The sequence below is a fragment of the Squalius cephalus genome (genome assembly GCF_949319135.1).
Source record: "Squalius cephalus genome assembly, chromosome: 3".
Taxonomy (NCBI): domain Eukaryota; kingdom Metazoa; phylum Chordata; class Actinopteri; order Cypriniformes; family Leuciscidae; genus Squalius; species Squalius cephalus.
Genome location: NC_137124.1, coordinates 21207663 through 21232167, shown reverse-complemented (window position 1 = coordinate 21232167; position 24505 = coordinate 21207663). Strand labels below are relative to the sequence as shown.

The 24505-nt window shown below is 37.9% G+C and overlaps 1 protein-coding gene across 3 annotated transcripts in view; it reads right to left on the bottom strand.

Annotated features, from left to right (window-relative positions):
* Positions 1-24505, bottom strand: part of fam189a1 (family with sequence similarity 189 member A1) — an 89388-nt gene that overhangs the window by 30579 nt on the left and 34304 nt on the right. For all 3 annotated transcript variants that reach the window (XM_079866818.1, XM_079866819.1, XM_079866820.1), the window contains exon 2: positions 14785-14841. In XM_079866818.1, the coding sequence (XP_079722944.1) occupies positions 14785-14841 (57 nt within the window). The remainder of the gene's footprint in view (positions 1-14784; positions 14842-24505) is intronic.

The window sequence follows — 24505 nt, the reverse complement described above, 5'->3', positions numbered from 1 at the left end:
GTGATATTTTTTTCAGGATTCTTCGATGAATAGAAAGTTCAAAAGAACAGCATTTATTTGAAATAGAACTCTTTTGTAACAATGCAAAAGGTCTTTACTGTCACTTAGGATGAATTCATTGCGTTCTCATAGAATAAAAGTATTCAATGAAAAAAGGGTGAATAATTGGTGATATAATTTTACATTTGAGATGCAGGGCCTGTCAAAGCCTGTGATGGAGTTGCAATGAGCTAATAATAATACAGGTGTGAGAACAAGACCATGTGCCACTAGCTCCTTTGTAATAGCATTTAATAACATCTGCATGTCAAAGAATAGAATAGAAGCAATTGAAAAATGATGCCACAAGCCTGTCCTGAACCTCTTTCTTTTTTTTTCTCTCTGGGGCACATGACTCAGGTAGCAGCATGGGTACAGAAAAACCTTCATGCAAGTGGACGACTTACAAACACCCCGCTGTCAGCGTGCTACTCCATTCGTGACAAGTGTCAAAGCACAGTGTGGAAGGGCCACCTGCTGCATGAAGATCACATCATTCCACACGAGGTGGACAGGAGAGAGAGGAGAGTAAAATATATAAATATAAAACCTCTGTTATCTGCTCTCGTTTAGAAGAACAAAAAGATGAATGAAGCTCCTCTCACTAACAAATAAAGATTCACTACTTCACAAACAAATTATTACCCTAGAGAATGGATAACAAACCTACACTGATTTAGAATTCACAAACCAACTATGAATAAATAAGAAGAGATAAGCAGATAAGTGGAGTTTTTAACAACATAAGCAAACCATCATCTGTTATTCTCATTTATAAAAATCATAATTTGAAGAGGGATTCCAGGATGCGGATGAAATAAGCATAAACGAGACAGTATTCCCAGAAGGCTTGGGATGAGCTGTAACACAGTGTGTGGGTGTTTGGGTAATTATCCAAAAGGAGTCTGCTGTTTTTGTTAACAGTTATGAGTGTCTGCTAGCTTCTGTCACATGGAGCGAGTGAGAGAGAGATTTGACAATAAAGACATCTGACAGTACAAATCCAAACAAGCCAACCTGAGAGACACCTGAGCCCTGTTGTAAATATCTGTACAGCCACCGTTTCTTTTGTTATGTGTTGTTTACACCACAAATGCATTCACACTTTGACTAGATGCATTTACGTTAATTCAGAGGCATATGTACATGCACACAAAAACACTCAAGTGTGCATTAACAGAGGCACAAATAACTTGTCTTGTCATGTCATGTCATGTCAGAAACGTTTACCGGGGTGCTGTGTGCATTGTAATCAGATGCGGATGAGAGGGCTTTGTGCCAGTTTGTTTGTGAAGGAGTGAAAGGAGTGACGTGTTGAGGTGGAGCGTGAGAGAGACAGGGAAAAGGAAGAAAAGGAAAGAGCCAGAATGAGGCTGTGACACGCATGTCAAACTTTGTCACAGTCGAGCTGTGATTGAGGTTTCGAAGCTGCCTTAGATATCCAAACATTTATTTTCACTTTTCAGTAAGGAGCCGAAAGCTGAGGAGAACACGCACACATCCGGCACAGTGTCTTTCCAGGTGCTTCAAGCTGAAGATCAATCTCCATAAGACAAAGAATACTAAAATTGGCATAAACACCATTTAACATTTTAGTTTGTTAGCTTTTAGTTGTCCATTTTCAAAAACTATCCAGATGGAAAGTTGGAGTTGTCTACAGAGTAGGATAGGTTTTATGACCCTGCTACTTGACAAATAAATGAAAATGGCATCCAAAGAAGGTATTGATGCATTTTTACTGATTGTGTGACTATGGAAAAGAAAAGATCAGTGTAAATGCCATCTAAAACACATTCAAAATCACTCAAACCACATCAGGAGCAAGAAATTACCATCTGAATAGTTTTTGAAAACAAGTTAAAAAAAGAAAACCAAAATCTAACAATGAGAGCTCCTAAGAAGATGACACTCGGCCAACTGTGTATCTGTTTATTCAGTCCACATATTTAAACTTTAAGGCCCATTCACACTGTGTTCAATAACTAAATATATAGTTTAAATAATCTTTCTAATTCTGTGAGAAAAATCAACACCACGACTGATATGGACAATATCATAGGAATCATTTTCAGGAAGTTTATTTTTTTCAGCTGATCCATCTAACTTTAAAGATCTAATCATACGCTAATGTGGACACTAATATATTTATAATGTATTTTGTTAATGTTATTAGATATCTTTATGTTAACGTTTGAGGTGTGAACGGACCTTTACTCTTTCCAAACCAGATCATGTAAATTGTGAGCCTGCAATCAATTTAAACCTACTTTAGACAAAAATATATGTAAATTTAGTGCAAACAGAATGTTCAAACTTAATTGGATACCAAATCATTCCACCAAAATGCACACAAGCGTAAATACCATCTGTGAAATCACAGTCTCAGTGAAAGTCCTAGGCTCTGTAAATAAATAAATATATATAGTACAATCCACTGCATAAAGCGATATATGGTATTTAGCAAATCTCAACTGCTTGATTGTTTATATCACAAAAATGTATGTTATCGCCTCCAACATATTAAAAGTTAGATATACAGTATAGTACATCCAACTTTGCCAGCATACATATAGTACTTTCACCTAAAGCAGTACATACTATACAGCCAATCTTGATTGTATATATCGTCGCAAAATGTAAACTATATTATTGCATAGCTCTATGTATAAAATTGGATATATAGATATATAAACTATATCTGCATAGATACAGTATATTCACGTAAAGCGATACATACATCTGCAAAGATACATACTATATAGCAAATCTCAACGGCTGGATTGCTTGTATCATTGCAAATTGTAAACTATACCTTATGTAGCCCCGCCCCTTTCCAGCGCAGCACTCATCATTGTGTTCTGTTTTCCGGATTATATTTCCACAGCATGAAGGTAAGATCTTATGGATTTATAAATGAACGCTACTTTTAAAATCTTTCTGGTCTACTGGCATTTGTTAAGACATCTGCTTCAAACATTACAATACTCTCTACAATTAGTACATCCACTTCTCCAGCTATTACTCTTTGACAGCGATGCCATTGAACGTCTGTTTTGCGGTAGCTTTTTATATTTCTAACACAAAATTCTAAAGATGGCTGTATGCTTGTTTCTCTGCCGCATAAAATCTATAGCCTAGCTGTAATCTGCTAAATACGACTATAAGGCATTAAGATATTATAAACATTAACATCATGATTTTCTGTAAAGCTGCTTAGAAACAATGTTTATTGTGAAAAGAGATGTACAAATAAAATGGACTTCATGGATAAATATATAAATAAATATTTTTTTCAAAAACACCTGTGAATCATTTTGTGCATCTGGGTTTGCTGACATGTGTTGAGTTTTGAACCAACGGTGTGATTGGCAAAATGGCAGAATTTGGAAAATGTAAAAAAAAAATTATAAAAAACCCCCCTGATTTTAGCACCTTTATGCGTGCAGGTGTTTGCTGTAGTAGAGCATTTAAACGGATTGTGAACATAATGAATGTTAAGTAAGATTCTGTGGTTGGAAGATTCATGACTGCGGTGAGTCCCATCTGGTGTGGGGCTCTCCTGAGACACTAGAACCAGAGAGGAGAACTGAGGTTACACCACTGTACCGTAAATACAGCTGACACACTCGTTTACTACAGCCATCACTGCTTTTCTCTCTAGGCAATCAGACACACATGCCTCAGTGACAATGTTATTTGTTGATAAAAATAAAATCCATCCAGGCTTTGTTCTCTCACTGAAAGACAACACCAGATGTAACCCTCCACCTTCAGAAAAAAAAACACAAAGAACAATAATTAAATCAATGCTAGTGCAATTTCATCCGTCTCTTGAAAGGGATCAATTTTCAGGCATTTAATAAGCATATTCGATTTATTTAATAGCCAAGTGGTCTTGAGTCCAAAGCCAGGCCTGATGTTTCTGGTTTTCTCTGGGAGCTAAACCAAACAAGAGCCAATGAATGCAGCTTAGCTTACTGACACTCTGCTTGACTGCAGAACAAGGCCACCCTACTGTGCTGCCATACTGAGACAGGTCTAATGCACTACCCACTCGCACAGCTAGCCAACAGTCCTGGAGTTATGACACAATAAATCTAATGAGAACAATAAAACACAAATTTCACTTTAATTCCAACAGGAAACACCCAGCACTATTCACCTGCCAATCTTCCACTTAAACTCCTCCCCCGCATGACCGAGGGTCTTCCTGCAGCCATGGCAGCTGGGGGAAAGAGAAGCCTCTGTGACTGGCATCTGGACTGCTGGCTCAAACTGCTAATTACCTCATTTTACTAGTAATTAGCTGATTAAAATAGGCATTTAAGGCCAGTGTCAGGGCTCCCGGAAACCACACGTTATTGAGACAGGAAGACAGCTGCCGGCTGTAAAAGACAGGGAAAGACTGAGCTGTAAGAAGAGCATAATGCCAGCGATGTGCATTTTACGCATACAGAGTGGGAAGATCCGGGGTAATTGACTGTTAAATGATCAAAATTTTGACCCCACTGCGAGTCAGATGTCTTAAATTGTTCAGGAAAAACATAACGCCTCATCCGCCGTACTTTATCTATTAAGAGATGACAATGACCACAATGCGAAAAAATGCACACACAAAAAAAGAAGTGAATAGGGTTTGTACGAGTAAATAATTCAAATGTTGCTATTACAGATACTACAATTTAAACAAATCCCCCCATATAGGCGATGAATAAAAAAAAGGAACAGATGCTTAAGTTTTGCTTAAGTTGCAGTAACTCAGTTTTAAGTCAATGACGAGCATCTGGAGCCCCAAATACAATATAGATATTGAATAAAAGTTCCAAATATGAAAATGTATCATTGCAATTATATACATAGCAACCAATTATGGCTCCTTATTTCTAAATATTAAATATAATTTAGTCGGCTTCAGAACAAACAAAAACATAAATAAAATGCAAAAAAGAGGAAAATGTTTAAAAAATGTGATACAATTAAAACTTAAATAAAATAAAAATCAATTCATCAAATTTTGAATGATTCAAAAAATACCATGTTTTGATTTATAGAAATTATAGGAATAAGCAAAAAAAAAAAAAAAAAAAAAAAAAAGAAATCACCAAATTCTTAAATATTTTGGATGATAAGCATGTTTATCTTTAATCTTTAGTTTCTTTAAATAAAAATATGGTATTTTTTAAAGCATAATTTCTTGCCAAAATACATGAATTACAACAGAAAGCCATGGTAAATGTTTGTATGTTCACACTGCTGCCTTAGTGCGATAAGGGAATCTCAACAAATTGTCATCATTCTAACAGCAGCATTAATGGAGACTTAGGTCAGATCCTCCATTTGGCCTGGTAATCACACCCTCCTTACCTCTCCATGTTATCCCCTGTCCTTCTACTGGTCACTGCTTCTCAAAAGCCCCCTGAGGTGCTTCTGTGCTAAACCAACCCTGACAAAGCTTCACACGCTACCGCGATAGACGATGCTCTGAGCATTTATCTCAAGATCACAATTTTGAGGCATTTTCAGCCGCTTTTGAATCCCATCAGCCAGCTTGACCGACAGAGAGGCGAAGAGATGCTAAAGCCCCGTAAGCTCTTGCCTCCAGCTGGACTCTACATTATGAATGCTCTTGACTTCCTGCCGCAGGGTTGCCTTGGAGACGAGGACAAATCGGGACTGGGCACACAGTGATATTCAAATGCTCCCACTGATGCAGAAAAAGAGAAACGACTAAATTGTTTATCTTGACACTCTCACATTCAGGTGTTGCACTTGTGTTAATCGGGTGGAAAGAGAGAGGCACTTCATTCTTGGTAAAGAGGAATAAATAAAGAACAGGAAACATGGGAGTTCTGTAGATTCCAGCACTGCTTTCCATCAAACGGGATTCCAGTCCAAAACTGTGATAAAACATCACTGAATAGACCGCAGAACAGTACTAACAAAGCTAATAGAGACACACAATGTAAAACAGTGAATCTGAAGTGCTGGGTAGAAAGAAAGGCTTGGCGTTATCATTATGTACCACCATCAATCATCAGAACAACCAAACACCACATTATCAATGTTCACTTTGTTTTTATCTCTTTGAGTGCAAACTTAAAGGGATAGTTCACCCAAAATGGACAATTTCTGTTAATTTACCCCCAGGCCATCCAAGATGTGGGTGTTTGTTGTTTTTTTTTCAGAAAATATGATTTTTTAGCTGAAACCATTGATCGCGGCAATCTGGAGCGCAAGCTTCTTGTCGCATAATGACGTATGCAGAGGAGCTCAAACGTTGGGAAATTGTGAAAAGTCAATCTTCCTGATTGAGATCGCGCAAGCGAACATAATATTACTTTTTTTTATAGGTTGCGGCATCCAGGATAATCACAAGCAAGTACCACTTTGATTAACAAAACACAGGCGTCCTCCCTCTCTGCTGTAAATAAACACAGCGTCAGCTCACGTTTGAGTTTGCTCCCGCGCATACGTCATTATGCGACAGGAAGTTCACGCTCAGATTGCCATGAGAACACTCAGGACTGTTTGCCGAGGCTGTGGATTACAGGCAATAATGTTATAAATAATGTTCAGTTTCTTGCACAGACCAATCGTTTCGCTTCACAAGACCTCAATGTATCGTCATGATGTTTCGCCTGTAAATATGTTTTTTGACTCCAAAGTGACAGTAGGTAGCCACTGACTTGCATTAAATGAGTCACCAAGGACAACAGTTTCAGCTAAAAATCTTCTTTACTGTTCTACTGAAGAAAAAAAAGACACCTGCATCTTGGATGTTCTGAGGGTGAGTAAATCGACAGCAAATTTGCATTTTTGGGTGAACTATCCCTTTAAGTACTGTCAGCAACTACATTTTTTGGATTAAATATACTTTTTCCTGTAGTTGCAAGTTGCAAGAGGCTGCAAGAGCCTCACCAGTCCCTTGACAGGCGTTTTGTAGATCTGAGTAAAAAAAAAAAAAATACTAAAACAACACATCTATATCAATATAGTAACATTCAGAAGTTTTGTAATCCATTTTAAACATGTTTTTTATTAATTAGCTGTTCAGGTTATTTAAATAATATATACTTTGCTTAAACTAATACACATAATATATTTTTTTTAAAGAAATGTATTATTTTATTCAACAGACACATTCAATTTATCAAAATTGACAGTAATTTATAATGTTACCAAAGATTTATTCTTTTGAACTTTCCATTCATCAAAGAATCCTGAAACAAATGTATCATGGTTTTCACTAAAATATTAAGCAGAACAAGAGTTTTCAACATTGTTATTAATAAGAAATGTTTCTTGAGAAGAAAATCAGCATATTAGAATGATTTCTGAAGGATCATGTGACACTGAAAACTGCTGCAGAAAATTCAGTTTTGCCATCACAAGAATAAATGACCGGTACATTTTAAAATATATTAAAACAGTTATTTTAAATTAAAATTATTTTCACAATATTAATTTTTACAGTTTTTTTGATCAAATAAATGCAGCCTGGGTAAGCATTAAATAATTATTTGGTAATGCAAAAAAAAAAAAAAAAAAAAAAAAGCATACATTTTGAGGGTTGTGCTTGTGCTGCCTACAAAAATGTGAAAACTACCTTCGTACACAGGCAATAATGGGATACTCTGAGTCACTCATTCACCTCCCGCAGGATGACACAATCCTGAACTTGAAGCAATTCAATAACAGACAGAAAGAGTGAGGGGAAGCCAGAAAAAGTGCAGCTCGGAAAACTCACTCTACCAGGAAACACACCACTCCTGGGACATACACAAACAAAACACACACTCTCTGGCAGCGCTCCATAAGACTCATCCTTACAACAACCCCAAACACCATAAAATATTAATTCAGAACCTCAGGTTCAGTTCTCAAAACATTTGAAACAATATAAGACTGAAATATCAAAGAGGTTATGAAATTTCCAAATCTCACACTGTCAGGTAATATTCTCCAAACAAAAGACAGCAACCCAGATTAACAGGCAGAAAAAGCAAACAATTTTCAACCTTAGACAACTGGACCATCAGGAGGGAGGCAGCTAAAACTCCACACATGCCCTTGAGAAAGTTTCTGGGAAATAGTAAAGGAATGTTTAGGAGTACAGCATATGAGTGGTGCAGGGTAAATATCAGGTTCATGAGGAGTTGAAAGCGATTGAGTCCGTTCTGAATGTAATATCATTGCAGTCTCAGAGCGGCCCATAGGCGTCAGATTAATCACATGGTACTCAGAGAGATGCATGTATACGGCTGGAATCTGTCAGTGGAAAGGTTAATGAATGCAAAAGCAGAGAGGAACATGGGGGAAAAAAATCAATAAAAAGTCATTTTACAACATGCATGTTCCTCCAAGCAGTAAGTATAGAATATACATGCATTCGATATCACGTTCCCCTGTCTTGTCCCATGTTTAGCAGTTCCCCGTTATGTTGATTAGTCTCCCCAGGTGTTTCTTATTAGCCACGCCCCCTTGTTATCTTGTTTAGCTTGTCTGTCTGTATTTAAGCCCTGTGTTTAGTTCAGTCTCGGTCAGTTCTTATTGTTGCACCATGGTGGTTGTTCTGTTCCTGAGTCTCAGTCCTGAGTTTGTATTTGCATAGGCCTATGTGAAGTTTTGAGTTTATTTAATAAAAGACTACTGCACTTGGATCCTGCTTCCTCCACTGCTTCAACCAAAACGTAACACACTGACTTCATATTATATATACTGTTACTGGGCTTACATGATTGTCCATGGTTGATTTTAATATACTAGTCTATACTGCACTGCACCAGAGTGAGATTAGATTTATAACTTACCGCAATTAGGATGAAATTCATGTTTTGAATTCTCTAAAGCATATTTGCGTTTTCATGCTTCTATTCCCAGACTGGCAATTTTGACCAAAATATGTCCAATATTAATAAAATAAATCTCTAATATAGGCCAATATCCATCATGATACTGATATGCATGCATCCCTAGAAATGACAACAACAACAAAACAAACGTACCTAACTGACATTTACTATAAAAACTAGGTGTAAAATGGATAAATGGTAAAATGAAAGTACTGTGATACACCAATCTGACAACTAAAAATGCAGACAACAATGACTATAATAGTATTTTCTTCCCAGTTTTAAACACATTGAATACACATATTTCTGGCATAGACACATCAAAATGATGTAAATTGCCCCTATACATTACTTTGGTGTGTTCAGCATACCTTGGAAAATGAACTGTACCAAAGGAATCTATTCAAATCTAATTGTGACCAAATTTCACAATTCACAAGACATTTAAGGGAGAAAAAAGCACATATTTTCACCCCTAATGAAAACTAATAATAGATGAGGAGCAGAGCTGGGCCTCTCTACATGCCTTCAGTCCCACTAGTGCGTCATTCTTACCCTCCAAACACACAAAATCAATCTAAATCAATTCAGACAAAAAGGACACAAACAAGCTTTAATAATTCATGAAATGGGACCCACGTTCACTTTAACCACAGCTTTATGGCGATCATTTTTGTCACACATCTGTGCAAAGTCATAGATCCATTAAACAGCTGCTTTGCTGTTTTCATTGCTATTTATGTCAATTTAGCTGTTTACTTTTCAGAAGAGTGGTTTAATGCCACTATATTATAAATACTCTCTCAGAGAGCAGACTTGTCAATATCAAAAGAGTCTCGCAGGGCTGCATACATGAGGATGATGTCAATCAATGTCCTTTCATTTTCATTCATCCTGTTTTTCTATCAAGGTCATCTTTTCTGACTAGCTGTTGTCCTGCCACGCCATACTGCCTCAAAGACGAGAGTGCTTATTAAACCTCAGTCAATGTGGATACTGTGCCGTTTTCATTTCTGCAATAAATTAATGTGGCTACTCAGGTTCTCCCTCCCTCTGTCAAACACCTTTAAAAGCTGATTTATTCCCCCCTCCGCAAGGAGAGCCTCATCAATCTTTCTCTAACTTGACAGCGTTCAACTGTGGCACACTACCCAGTTGTTATGGGACTGAATGGACAGAGTCCTATTGATAACTCAATCATCATCGCTGGCCCATGTGAATGGAGACACTTGCCCCGCAAGGAAAGACTGTGGAATTCAGTAGCTGATCGGTGATCCCTTGAGATCCTACAGGGGCAAGTTCAATGACAGTCCTTCAAGAGAAAACACTCCGGATGGCACTATTGTCAGGCCTGTACTCTTCTTTGCTTTCATTGCTGTAAAAGACTACAGCTGGGAGGGATTCCTCAGGATGTCAGCCAGTCTTGAACCCCTTACAAAACCTGTCAATCATGCCACTTTTACATTTCCTGGACTGCAAAACAGCATACAGTATGTGTGGAAAGTGTTCAGGAGCATAAAAGAGCAAATGCAATTTAGTTAAACACCCAGGCGTTTTGAAGTAAAAAATGGAATTTAAGAACAATTCCCAAAGGATTCCATGCATGTGTGCAGGGTGTATCAGAAAATAATATGTGGAGATAAACAAACTACTGAAGTGTCCATTCCCTCATACTGATGAAATCTGTAGTCTACCGCTAAATTACAGTACTTCATCTGGGCCATATAATGGTGTGTTTACCTGAATCCCACAGAGGGACATCTCACGCTGTAAATCATCTCATTCTTTGATCTAGAGTTGTGTACTACATCTGAGGCAGAGAGACACAAAAAGGGGCTTGTACAGAGAAAGAGAGAAAAAGAGACTGATAGAGTGAGAGACAGACAGCGAGAGAGAAAGACAAACATCTAATGAGATGAGATGGATCTCCCCAGAGCGATAGTCCAGAGATGAGGAGAAATATGACATTATAATACACATAATACAAAAAGTTGTTCAAAAAACTAAAAAATAACGGGTACAATCACCAGGCTTAGTAAAAGTTGGGAAACCGGCAAAACATGGCACTTCAAAACAGGAGAAACACTGCTATATTTTCACCTCAAGACTTTTTTGCCAAATCTCAAATGGTTTGAAATAATAATACATCACATTTATGTTGCTCCAACACTTTGTAAACACTTCAGTGATACAATGAGCAGACAAGCGTGTTTATTCTGAATCATAGCAGTGCTAGCAGTACTGATAATATGGTGAAAAATTGATGTGCAAAGGTTGGTTAAAGGTTAAGCACAGTGTGTCGTTTCTGTGACACTACTGGCATCTAGCAGAATTACAAAAATAAAGCATATTTTTTAAAAACTTGCAAACGCCCCTTTCACGCGTTCTGCCTCCCACAACTCGAACATCAAAAACTCTTGTCAAGGCATGTCTAAACACTTCAAATATGCCACTTTCAATAAAAGGTCCAACATATTAGGAATACTGTTATCTGTGTTGCTATGTATAATGAGTCCACAACTGATTAGGTTAAACTCCATTTAGAGCGAACGTGAGCGTCCGTCTTATAATAAACCCATCCAACTTATCTGCACCGAACACATTTTTTAACATGAGGCTGTCTACACTAGACATCAAAGAAAACGTTATAAACTGGTACATTTGTTTTTCTGAACGTATGCATTATGATGCTACAGTATATGGTTTTTAAAGCGTCCAGTGAGTTTTGGCTTGCACTTCTGTAGCGGAAGCTGGATTTCTTTTTCCATGTAACCCATCAACCAAGCTCTCACATGGATAAATACCCTCTGGCTCCGCCTACTACAGTAGCCACGCCCCAAACTCTCACTATTGGTTGAGCTGGAAAGAGATTGACTGATCTGAGCGGACCACTCTCAGTGTTTTGATGGCGCCTGGGAGGCTCAATGTTTACACAATTGGGGGAGATAAACCCATGAATGGCAGAAGTCAATGAACAATAAACTGGAATAAGAGAATGTATTTTTACATTAAAAACATCTTACATACTTCACCTTTAAAGGGATAGTTCAAGTAACTAAAAAACGTCATCCCAACCCAAGACTTTTTCTTTTCTGGAAGTAAAATGAGATGTATAGTAAATTGTTCATTCTGCTCTTTTCCAGTAAGGAAATTTTCCCACTGGTTAATCGACGCACGACAACACTGGTGATACTGATATCACTGGGGGAGGGGGGCAGACTTTTTCCCTCTTTTCCACCTCGCTTTTAAATCGCTAATGAATGCCTGTGCGGCCGTGCGCATTTTAACTTTGCTTTCAAATTAGCAGCAATTTGGGGGTGGCAACTGCTTGAATGGTGGGTTCATTATTATTCTTAATGAAAAACAACAACAAAACAGTACAATGACAAACTTGGAACTACACGAGTCTGAGTAAATGATGATAAAATGATTATTTTTGGGTGAGCTATCCCTTTAATGTACAGAGCTGTGGCTGCCATTGCATGAATAGCTGAGAGCAATTGTCCGTGTGTGTATGCATTTGTCTTACGTGTGTGATTTTGTGTCAGGGTATGGATTTAACAACATCCCACCCATTTTGCAATCTGTAAACTTGTACATTCTCCGTTAATGCTCCCTCCGGAGCCAGCCGATCCCACAGAACTAGAGGCATGAAAAATTCAGCCAGCGTGCCCAATCCTTGCTGCAATTATGCATGAGCAGAACGGCTGGCTAAACAGAGCGAAACCCAATGCATACACTTTACATCCCATTCCCATTTCACTGACTACCAGGCTGGATCTGTGCATGCTCAGCTCAGACATTCACACTGTCTATAGAGCACTACATGACAGGCAATCAGAAGCCCTCCAGCTCCCTCCTGATAGTGCTCGCTCTGATAATGCCTTAGCATCACACAACTCTGCAAATCTACTGCAAAATTCAGACAGAGCAGAGGGCAAAGACTAAAAAATTACCCTTTGTAAGTGAAACATACATGTGCATACCACATACTGTTAACAGTATATGTGACCCTGGATCACAAAACCAGTCATAAGTAGCACTGGTATATTTGTGGCAATAGCCAACAATACATTGTATGAGTCAAAATTATCCATTTTTCTTTTATGCCAAAAATCATTAAGATATTAAGTAAAGATCATGTTCCATGAAGATATTTAGTAAATTTTCTACCGTAAATATATAAAACATTTATTTTTGTGAATGAATACAGCACAATCGCGAACATAAATGGACAGCTTTAAAAGGAGATTTTCTCAATGTTTCGATTTTTTTGCATCCTCAGATTCCAGATTTTCAAATAGTTTTACCTCGGCCAAATATTGTCCTATCCTAACAAACCATACATCAATGGAAAGCTTATTTATCCAGCTTTCAGATGATACATAAATCTCAACTTAAAAAAATTGACCCATGTGACTGGTTTTGTGGTCAATGATCACATATTATGAATGGAAAAAACAAATCACTAATGACTATGGCTTCGAGATTAAAATTTAACATAAAAACGGTTTATGGATCCAAAAAATCAAAGATGTAACCATGTATTCATGACTGGGGTTATTAAATATAATAACTTATATTGTGCATCCCGTGTTAATTTTGATAAATTTTTGTCCCGTTTTAGAGATATTACATTTTTATCAGCTAGTATTTATTAGCACTGGGCAGCACAGTGGCTCAGTGGGTAGCACTGTCGCCTTACAGGAAGGCGGTCCCTGGATCGAGTCATTGGTGAGTTTCCTCCGGGTGCTCCAGTTTCTTGTTTCTCCCCCACAATCCATAAAAAAAGCAGTATAGGTGAACCGGAGGCACTAAAAATTGTCCGTGGATGTGAATGCGTGTGTGTGTGTGTGAGTCCTAAGCCATGTAATGGGGAGGGTTTAGGAAAGACCAAGTAGCGACTTACCCCGAAAAATAATCATCGCCAAGAAAATTCATGGACAGTCTCACGTGCCTGGCGAGATTTGGCCCACAGAATCACCAAGAGTCAGATTCGACTGAAATGGTTAATGTTCATTTCCCCTATTTATTAGACTGCCATCTAATGCTTACTTTCAGATTAATCTTTAAAATACTAATAATTTAATTTCATTTCATGAATTTAAACAAAATGATTAGAATTTTAATATTGTGCACTGATAGAATGTACCACTATACCACCATTTCAGTTTAATGGGACTAAAAATCCCATATCGGTCAAGCAACAAAGAAGAATATTGAGGGAACGTGTCCCTCTTAATGTTTATGATGGTTATTACAGGGATTGTACAGATACTATAAAATGACTTTTCAAGCACTACTTTTTTGGTTTTCAAGGACTACAATCAGAGATCTCACTTATCAAACAATATCTTTATTATCTTTCAAATAATAGATAAATGAAAATAAACTAATAAAACAAAATGGTACAAATAATATGCAGCACATGCAATGACTGTGGTAACTTTAACCATTGAAATGATACTATGACAAAGATATCGCTTTCAAACTGATTTTCCCCCCATGAATATATGATTGACCTGAAGAATGAAAGCTGTATTATATACTTGGATGAGCAATATTACACTCATATCCATGCAAAATGGCTCTATATCTATATCAGATGAGCTGCAGCATTACTCTTGCGTGAAAAGATTGTTTCACCTATAAAATTAAACACAAATTTCACATATATTATCTTTCAATAATTCAATCACTTTTCAAGTACCTTTTCATAAATATGGCTGTTTTCATGAATTTGACTTTTTGAAATGCTGGAAAAGTCCTGGAAAACCCAAGTTGTTCAAGCACCTTGTACGAACCCTGTTATTAGTTATCTTAAACTCTCACACATGCACACATACACTAAAACACCACATGCCTATTAGTATAACTATAGGTCATTTCTTACCACCAAAGAAAGGGGCCTTTTCCATGACACCACTCCAATCAGTCCAGACAAAAGCACCTGAAACAAAAAGAAAACAGATTTTGAGACTAAAGAACTAAGCTCTGCATCTCACTGGGCCAGTTTAAAACTGTAAAGTGAAATAACATCTCAGCATTACAGGAGACTCTCTCACAGGTGAACTTATCAATATTTCATGTGCAGGGAGTGATACAGTCATCAGGTTTGTAGGGGGAATTCTGTTGATATGGTGGAGAGGTAAAAAAAAAAAAAGTGCGATTACACTTTTATAGCCGGCGCAGCACTTGTTCTTTCTTTGTGTTGTCTATCTTTTTCTCCTTCACCCTTCATTAACCAGCAGCACTCCACTCGGAGGCAGTCTCTCTTTCGCATGCTCCTTCACCCTTTAAACCATCATGTCCGGCAGGCCTCTCTCCCTCATTCACACTTTTTACCCATGGGACCTCGTGCTGTGCTACAATCACAGTGGCATCTCGGATAAACCAACAGTAGCAAAGCGTTAAAAGCACATGCAACGGGAATGAAACGTTAGCACTGAAGCTGATCGTGTCAGCAGTTTAGAATGTAAATTCAGGTTATGAATAATGCTACACATGGAATTAATATACAGTGCTTCATATGTAAAAGGAGGTGAATGGTGACTAGTGTGCATTCTGACTTATTCTCAGTTGCTGGCAGATCAGCAAGACAGTCAGAGGAATGATCGATCTGTAGATTATAGGATTATGCCATTGTGTGCAAACACACACAGCTGTGGGATTAACAACCACAAACATAAAGGAAAAGTGCTGAAAAATAAATAATACAACAAGAAAATAAAAACAATGGACAAAAAAGAAAGCTTTGGTAAGATGTTTTTATCAGGATTTGGTCTTTGCTGTTCTCCCCAGTATAAAAACAATCCCTGAAAATAAAACAAATAAACATTATATTAGTGCAGCAACAATAGCAAAACAAAACACTTACATACATAAGACACAATGTGTTCCCAGAAATTATGCTTGGCCCATTAATAAGACATTTCTTTAACACATAAGAACTCTTCTATAACAAGTATGACATGAGATTAAGTTTTATGAGAGAGAAAGTGAGTATAAAACAGATGCTTCAAAGAGATGATGTGAGAGAAGATTCACATTGTATTTGCTCTCTTGAAATATTGATCCCCTTTCAGTAGCAATTGAGAAGGAGAAAGAGAAACCATGAGTGAAGAAAAAAGATGCTGAGAAAGAGTCAGTTAAAGATAAGATTGAAAGAGAGGAAAGGCCCAGCTGGTGTGTGTGTGTGGAAAGAGCAGCTGCACAAAAGAGCTCACTGAAAGGAATATTCGGGAATCGTGCAAAATTCTATTCGTTTGGAAAATCACATCCTCCTTGGACCCCTAAATGATTCAATGGGCTAAAACTATTTTGGGGGTTATTCTATTCAGTGCCTGATTAAAAGTACAACATTGCATGCTGATGTAAAGTCGGAGTGTAAAGGAAATTCAACCTATTTTAATAAAATAATCTTGCTGTGAACAATTCATCCACACATGCATTTTTTTCTTTCTTTTTTTGAGCCCATAATTTTTAATCAAAATGTCATAACTCAGTCTTTCGATGAAATGACAGAACTCTTTCTAGTGGCGTTTGCCAAACTTCTACAATCGTATCGTCTACTTTAACCACACCCCTTTCTTACAATTGACTACAAAATCACATTTATATCTGCCAACATCCAATCAACAACCGACTGATAGAACCAAGTCCCTGCAATTTTTCTTCTTTTTTACATTTTTTCGATCCATGATATTAGGAAATAATACAAATCCTCTATCATGAACAGCTACCCAAATATGTTTACCTTTATCTGACTCGCAGATTATGAAAATTTATATTTATACCGAGGGATGAGTCAGAATGTTTGTCTGTGGTAAATGACAGCATGCCACAGATACTGTCAGAGACACACACACACACACATTAGCACCTGCTACCATTTGAACCATCAAAATCATATTTGTATTATTCACAATTTTGATTTTTCACAGTACTCGTGAATTTTCTGGATAATGTACAGAAAGATAATATACAGTAATGCAGGTCAACATTTTCTAGCTTTATTTGAGGATATCTGTTTTACATAGCAGTCATTAAACATCTGCAACCATCAATCCCATGTTCCTTACATCTCCAGAGGTGCAGTAGAGAACATATTGTGCCCTGGGTGGGAAACCTTGCCGGTGATTCCCTGCCTGTGCGGTTGAGTCTGCGGAGAAATTGTTTTCTGGAAAGAGGCAACGATAGCAAGCAATAATCAAAGAAGGATTTCACCCTCGGCTGCGCTCTCAACAGGATTAAGACTCACCACTCACTGACATTAGCCACTAAAGCCTTTTAGCTCAGTCAGCAGCGCTATGAGAGGAGAGAGAGCCCTTCAGTCAATTACCAGGGTACAGCTGCTCGGTCTAATATATGTACATGTCATACAGCCCATATCACAAACACCACAAATGAAAACTCGCTTGACTGTGAGGACCAGATTCAGCTGAAACTGGACTATTAGAAACAATGTGAGGGAAAACAAATGGACAAACGGCGCTGGATCAAACAGTGCGGTTTGGGAAATTGCTCTTGGCTGTCTAAATCAAGCCTAAACTTGCAGCAGTTTGCATTGAGAGTTGTGAATGTGGTCTGCAGAGTGTAAGGCTGCTGTGGGTGACAGTCTTTAATCACAGTGAATTGTTTGCATAGCAGTGATATACAGCAGCCCCCCTCCCCAAAAAGAGCAAGAGAGAGGCTAAGGCCCCATTTACACTGCATGGTTCAAGTTACCCAATTCCGATTTTTTCCTCTCATGTGGCAAAGATCGGATATGACCGGTGAACGTGTAAGCAGGAAAAAAACGCATGGATTCCTATTTTCTCAGATCGGATTCAGGCCTTATTCATATGTGGTAATAAATCGGATATGAATCGGATACATGCATTTGCGTGTGCCATGTAAGCAGACAAATCGGATATTCCCCAGTAAATGCGAGTCGTACGTCATTAAAAAAGTGGACACCACCAACTGAGAACACATGACTTATTATAGGCGCGGCTCAACACAGTGGAGTATTTTTTTCTACACCATACGAGAGCAATGTTTTGCTGACCTTTGAAAATAGTGCGGAAAGCAAAACACTGGATAATTAGAGATGCGCGGATGTGCTCCAACGTCACCCGAATCCGCAACCAAAAACAAATCATCCACCCGCCACTCACCCGCACCAATAATTTTCTCTGATTTAAGTATCCGCACCCGATGGTCAAAGTTATTTTTCTTATGTGTGGTTACGCGTGAGGATAAATGGATGATCATCAACTGCAGCGGACTCGAGGCGACGGTTGATGCGCACAATGATGAATGAGCGCTGCTTTTAAATGTACATTTCTTTAAAACAAAATATATTTGATAGAATTTCATTTTCTTAATGGCATAAACAGGCTTTACTCCCTTGAAACTTAAACTGGAATGGAACATGCTCATAATTTAAAGAATGTAGTTAATATTTTCGTTAATAATGATTTATCTATCCACCCGAACATTAATCAGAATATTATTTTTATTAGCCTACTTGACCCGCTCGATCCGCGGATTATCCGCAGAGCCCCCGCGGATATGACCGCGATCCGCGCATCAATATAATAATTTTGTCTGCTTCTGCATCCATTGCATATCGAGCTGTTTTACTTCATTTTCCGGGCCAGAACGTCTACATTTGGTTGTTTTGGCAGTGTAGTGTAAATGCAAATATCGGATACGGGTCACTTTTAAAAGATGATGTAAGCGGGGCGTCAAAAAAATCGGATATAGTCAGCAAATCGGAATTGGGCATCAAGACAGGTCAGTGTAAATGCAGCCTAAGAGAGCAAGAGACACAGCATTTGAACTGAACACTTTGGAGGGCCGCTTGGAAAAAATTCTGTTGTCTTAAAACAAAAGAAAGAATAAATAGAGATGGACATTAATGGTCCATTTCTTATTTTTTGGTATTTTTGAGGAAGAAACTTTGGAAAAAATAAATGCAATTAAACTGCCAAATAAGCAAAGGTGCTTGTTTTTGATTATATAAAAAGAACTGGCTCATTTGAGTCAATTGTTTGGGAATCAATTGGACTATACCGGTTGCTCTGAATGGTTTTGATTTAGTCAGTCATTTTTTGTCTGGAATCCTTGGGCTATAGGTCATGCTGTATGGTTCTGATACACTACAAAGGACAGACTCAGAGTCACTACACTGGTTGTGCTGTATGGTTTTCAGTCACTTAACATAACTGTTGCATAAAAGTCATCCGTTCAGGAATTGTGCTTTTGATTCAGTAGCAGTGCTGCATCCTGGAAAAAAAAAAAGATTTTAATTTCCACAAAAATATCAAGCAGAAAATAAACATATTAGAATGATTTACTGAAGACTGGAGTAATGGCTGAAAATTCAGCTTTGCCATCACAGGAATAAAATATATTAAACTAGATAACAGTCATTTAAAATTTCTGTTTAGTCTTGAAAAACATTTGAAGAAATCTTGCCAACCCCAAACTTTTGACAAGTGTGTTTTCTCAAAACATAACACAATTGTGCCCTAAAATGTAAACACATAACTACACAGACACAGATAAGTTTGTGTTCACTGAGTACGACATCTACTGTAATATCATCAAATAAAAGCTGCTGCAATGTTCAACATGCCCTTGACAAAAAGACTGAACAAGCAAAACTAGCTACAGTAATGCACTTGGTCGATCTTCTCATCTCAGCTCTATATCAATAATCCACACAATCTTGTATTCTCTCAAACTGATGTTTTTTTCTTTTTTACGTGGTGCAATGAAAATATTCAGAAGCTGCACATCTAGCACAAAAACAAACAAACAAAAAAGACCAGAAGGCCAAAAATGATCAAATCAAAATAAGAAAACAAGATCATGCACCGCAATCTGTCAAACCACTTCTACTCTAACAGACACGACCACAACACAGCTGTTTAGACAGCTGCTGCTTGATACTATTGTTCTGGCTGCAGTAACGACATCAGCAGGCCTCTGGTGATGTCAGCAGGATGGTCAAGAAAGTGAGAAGATTTCAACCGGGCTCATGTGTAGCTGAACTCATGTCCATGTCGTGTGTCTGGAGAGAGACCAAGATTTCTCATTTTCTCCTGCTGGTTCGAGTGATAAGCACACACGTTCTCCTGACATCATCATGGAGAACATGGGGTCTGCTTGCCTCAATTAAGAAGGAAACTATGATCATATAGTATGTGCTATTAGATATAAATAGAACGAATACACCCACTGCCCGCTGCAATGCCTGCGAATGACTTCAAGGCATATTTCTCAAGCGTAGCATCCCTCACATACATACTAATGAAGGTGTGTGTCCTATCATCTTGATTTGCATACATATTTATGAAGGTGCGTGCATACTTATGAAAGTGTAAAGCATCGTCCATGCTCACATATACACTTAGGAAGCTTTATGGCTCATCACCTTTATTCTATACTGCTTGAGTTGAGTTCAAAAAGCATTTGGATGTATCCATAAATGTGATAATGATCATGAAGGCTATGCGAGTGACTGATGAAGGTCCTGGAATGAGGACACGGCACAGTTACACATCACTCCCTAAAAGGGAGGGAAAGAAAGAGGGAGACAGAGAGGGACGGATGGGAATGGTGGTTCTGTTGCCGTGGAAACCCTTTTCTGGACACTTTCCAGGCTTTGTAATGATTTCCCATTTACCCCTCAAAGAGGAAGAGAGCGAAGTGACTCCTTCGATATCAACATGCAACACACACTACGCTCAACAAAGCTTCACTGCGAACCCCCGAAGACACACACATATAATCATACGGCATAAAACCCATAATGTCAAAAAAAAGAAAAAAAAGCTATCCTCACAATTTTCACAGGAAAGATTTGTCCATTCATTTTCGATGTGGCGGATGAGTAGTAAATCGATTCTGCTCACACCCACTCTAGTAGCAGAGAACTGAACTGAACCACCAACAGTATCATTGAGCTCCAGATGGTATTCAGAAGCTGAACTCTTGGGCAGCTTGTGTTGTTTCTCTCTAAAGTGATGACCTGCACCTTGCTGCAGATTCGCTTCTATCTAATAAAATTACAGAACCATCACTGTCCTTGTCATGGCTGTAATCGTGTTAGGGGGCACTCTTATCAGGTAAAAACATCTATCTGGAACAGCTAGCACCCGTCCTAAAGAGGCATCTTCGAGCAAGTTATGGGGAAACTCGACTCGGGGTCGTGTATCTGCACGGGTGGGTGCCTGCAGGGAGGAATGTTGTGAATGTTAGTTGTACACATAATAGTCTGGGTATCGATATACAGCTGTGGTCAGAATTATTGGCACCCCTGGTAAATATGATCAAAGATGGCTGTGAAAATAAATCTGGATTTGAAAGTGTGTGTGCGCGATTCATAAATCACATTATGAAATAGATGTTTTTCTCCAAAACACTTTTTTTATGAGTAAAATATCTCTGAAGTATATTCCCATTAATATATATATATATATATATATATATATATATATATATATATATTTTTTTTTTTTTTTTTTTTTTTTTTTTTTTTTTTTAGCACACCAGGGTGAATAGGAACATGAAATTGTCTGGCTATGACTTCTTGTTTCACAGGAGTTTAAATATGAGGAAACACAAAAGCCAAATTCCCTTAATCATCCATCACAATGAGTAAAACCAAAGAATATAGTTCTGATGTGCAACAAAAATTTGCATGTGGGCTTGAAAATCCCCATTTCCATCATCAGGGCAATAATTAAGAATGTCCAATCAACTAAAGATGTTACGAATCTGCCAGGAAGAGGACGTGTGTCTATATTGCCTTAATGCACAGTGAGGAGGAAAGTTTGAGTGGCCAAAGACTCTCCAAGGATCACAGATGGAGAATTGCAGAGATTACTTGAGTCTTGGGGTCAGAAAGCCTAAAACAATAAATAAATAAAAATAATAATAAAAATAAAATAAAAATCTATAAATAATAATAAAATAATAATAATTAAAAAAAAAAAAAATAATAATAATAAAAAAACGCCTATGTTGTTAGGGAGGATTTCAATAAAAATTGCAAACTGGAAGTTTACTGGGTTCTATGGTCAGATGAAACTAAAAAAAGAGCTTTTTGGCAGCAAACACACTAGACTGGTTTGGTGCAAACAGGGATAAAAAGTACCCCATGCCCACATGCCCAAATATACAGCTGGATCTTTAATGGGGATGTCTACTGCATTCTCTATTTACACTGTTAAAGAGTTGGATTCTCATACTAAACATAGCCAAAGTTTCAAAAAATGAGTTGGACGTATGACATAGTATTTCTGTGCCAAATACACTTTTTTTTTTCGAGTATGGCCCTGTATGACGTTATAAAGGGCGGAATTCTTCTTCCGGAAGTGCACATGCACATCAACCAGAGCGAGAGCAAGAGCAACACCCATCAACGTGCTTCGTTCGGGTTACAGAGGACGTCGGCAGCACTGTAATTTTGTTTTTAGACCACGAAATCAACAATGTCACCAAAGAAGTGTGTTTTTGGTTGTGAGGGAAAGATAACCTTGTTCAGCTTCCCAAAGAACCCAGCATTAGGGGAACAGTGGATGCAGTTAGTTTTTCTGGGGCGGCAACAGAGTTGTGTAAGATTTTCTCTTCCTGGCATTTCGGTGACAAACGTTTTACAAACAAGGCCCAGTTCGACGCTGGATTTGCAGATCATTTGAAAGTGAAAGATTGAGCGGTCCCAGCGATAAAATATCCCGGTCATGAGTCGGAATTGCAGGCGGTAAGCAACATAAAATGTCTGTGTTTTGTTGGCAATCGGCACAAACATAAAGTGAATCAAAAGTTATCCAGGGATAATGCAATGATGTATTGTGCGTGACCCTTTAGCTTCGCCCACGACACGTCTCCAGGATCTCGGCTGTTTTTGGAAAGAATCGGTACAGCGTATCTGTCTTTTATAAATCTGATAAAACTAAAGACTCTTCGGAGATATGAAGGATGCAATACTACTCTATAGGTACTCAAGATTAACATGAGATTGGCAGAAACTGTGTGTGTTATGTGTATTTAATAAAAGGGTGCCAGTGATTATGGCCAAAGTGTTTTGGAGAAAAAGCTTCTCTTTTTTTTTATAATGTGAAATGCTTCTGATTTACTTTCAATTATTTTACTCCAATGAAGGTAGATTTTTTTGAATTTTTTGAATGAAATATCAAAAGGATAAACAATGCAGATTTATTTTTATTGGCATCTTCGATCATATTTACCAGGGATGCCAATGATTCTGTACAATCCCTGATTTGATTAGATCCTATTTCACATACTGTCAATTTGATATGATTCTATTTCCGATTCAATTCTAATTATTTCAGTCAAAAGTCAATTTGTTCATATGAAAGAAATTATTTCTCAACTAATGTTGGAACCATTCTGGAACCTTCTACATTGATCCATTACGAAAATATTCATTTAAAATTAACAATAGGGCCAAACTATTGTTGGGTTCAAAAAACATAATTTTGAATGATTTATAAGTTGTTTTCCTCATGGGGACCAGAAATGTTCCCACAAGATCAAAAACTACTGGTATTACTACACTTGTGGGGACATTTATTCCCATTAACAAAGGGTTTACCAGGACACCACACACACTTTTATTTTTCTCTCTAATGAATTTTAACCAACTCTTCTCATAGGAATAGCAGCTTTTGGGAAACTACAGTAGTAATGTTGTACAACAGTGTTTTTTTCCTGAAACTCTTTTAGTATTGATCCCAAGAACACCAGTCTGCAAATCCAAACCTGAGTGTTTATGAGGACACATCCAAGTTTGGGACACATCAGGGAGAAACGCACGCTCTTTTCTAATTAAATTGAACAATCTGGGGATTAAAAGAGTGTCAGTGTAAATCCACTCCTGAAGATGGTGACATTCGGCAACTCCAGATATATCACATGGAAAGCTGGCAGCCGAGAAATCCTTCTGGCTCGTTTAAAAGCAACCACCACATCACATGACTCGCTGTGTTCAATTTAGAAATTGCATTCTGCTGTCACAGCCACACCTCGCAAATGAAAAAAGCTATACCTTTATGTACGTTCTGTGCCAATAGCAGAACATTGCTTGAATTAATTAGAGTCAAGAGTCAACTGCACTAAAATATGTTTTGGACTCAAAATGGGGAATGAGAAAACTAGAGGAATGAAAATGACGGGGTGGGTATTCTTTTGTTGAAAGGGTTGTGCATGTGTATGTGTGTATAAGAGAGCTTGTGTTTACACTGTGACCTCTCCATCACATTGGCTTCTTCAGCTCCTTTTGGGCTCTTGAGACACAGATGAGAGCTTCACTCAAATGAGATGCCCCCACTCTCAAACAGCTCTAAAGCAGCAGTTTATTCCAGTACTAACACAATGGAGCTCACAGGAGAAGGTCAAGGCCACTGTGATTGGCTGAAAATTTCTTAGCTCATTCAAAATGTAATACACAGATTCATGGTTACTTTGCTCTCATCTAGTCACTATCTCCGTCATTCACCTCCAGTTCCTCGCTTTCTCTCAATCTACGATTCATTATTCCCTGTCTAACATCTCACACGGTTCTGAGCTTAGAACAAACAGCTCATCCTCATCGCCAT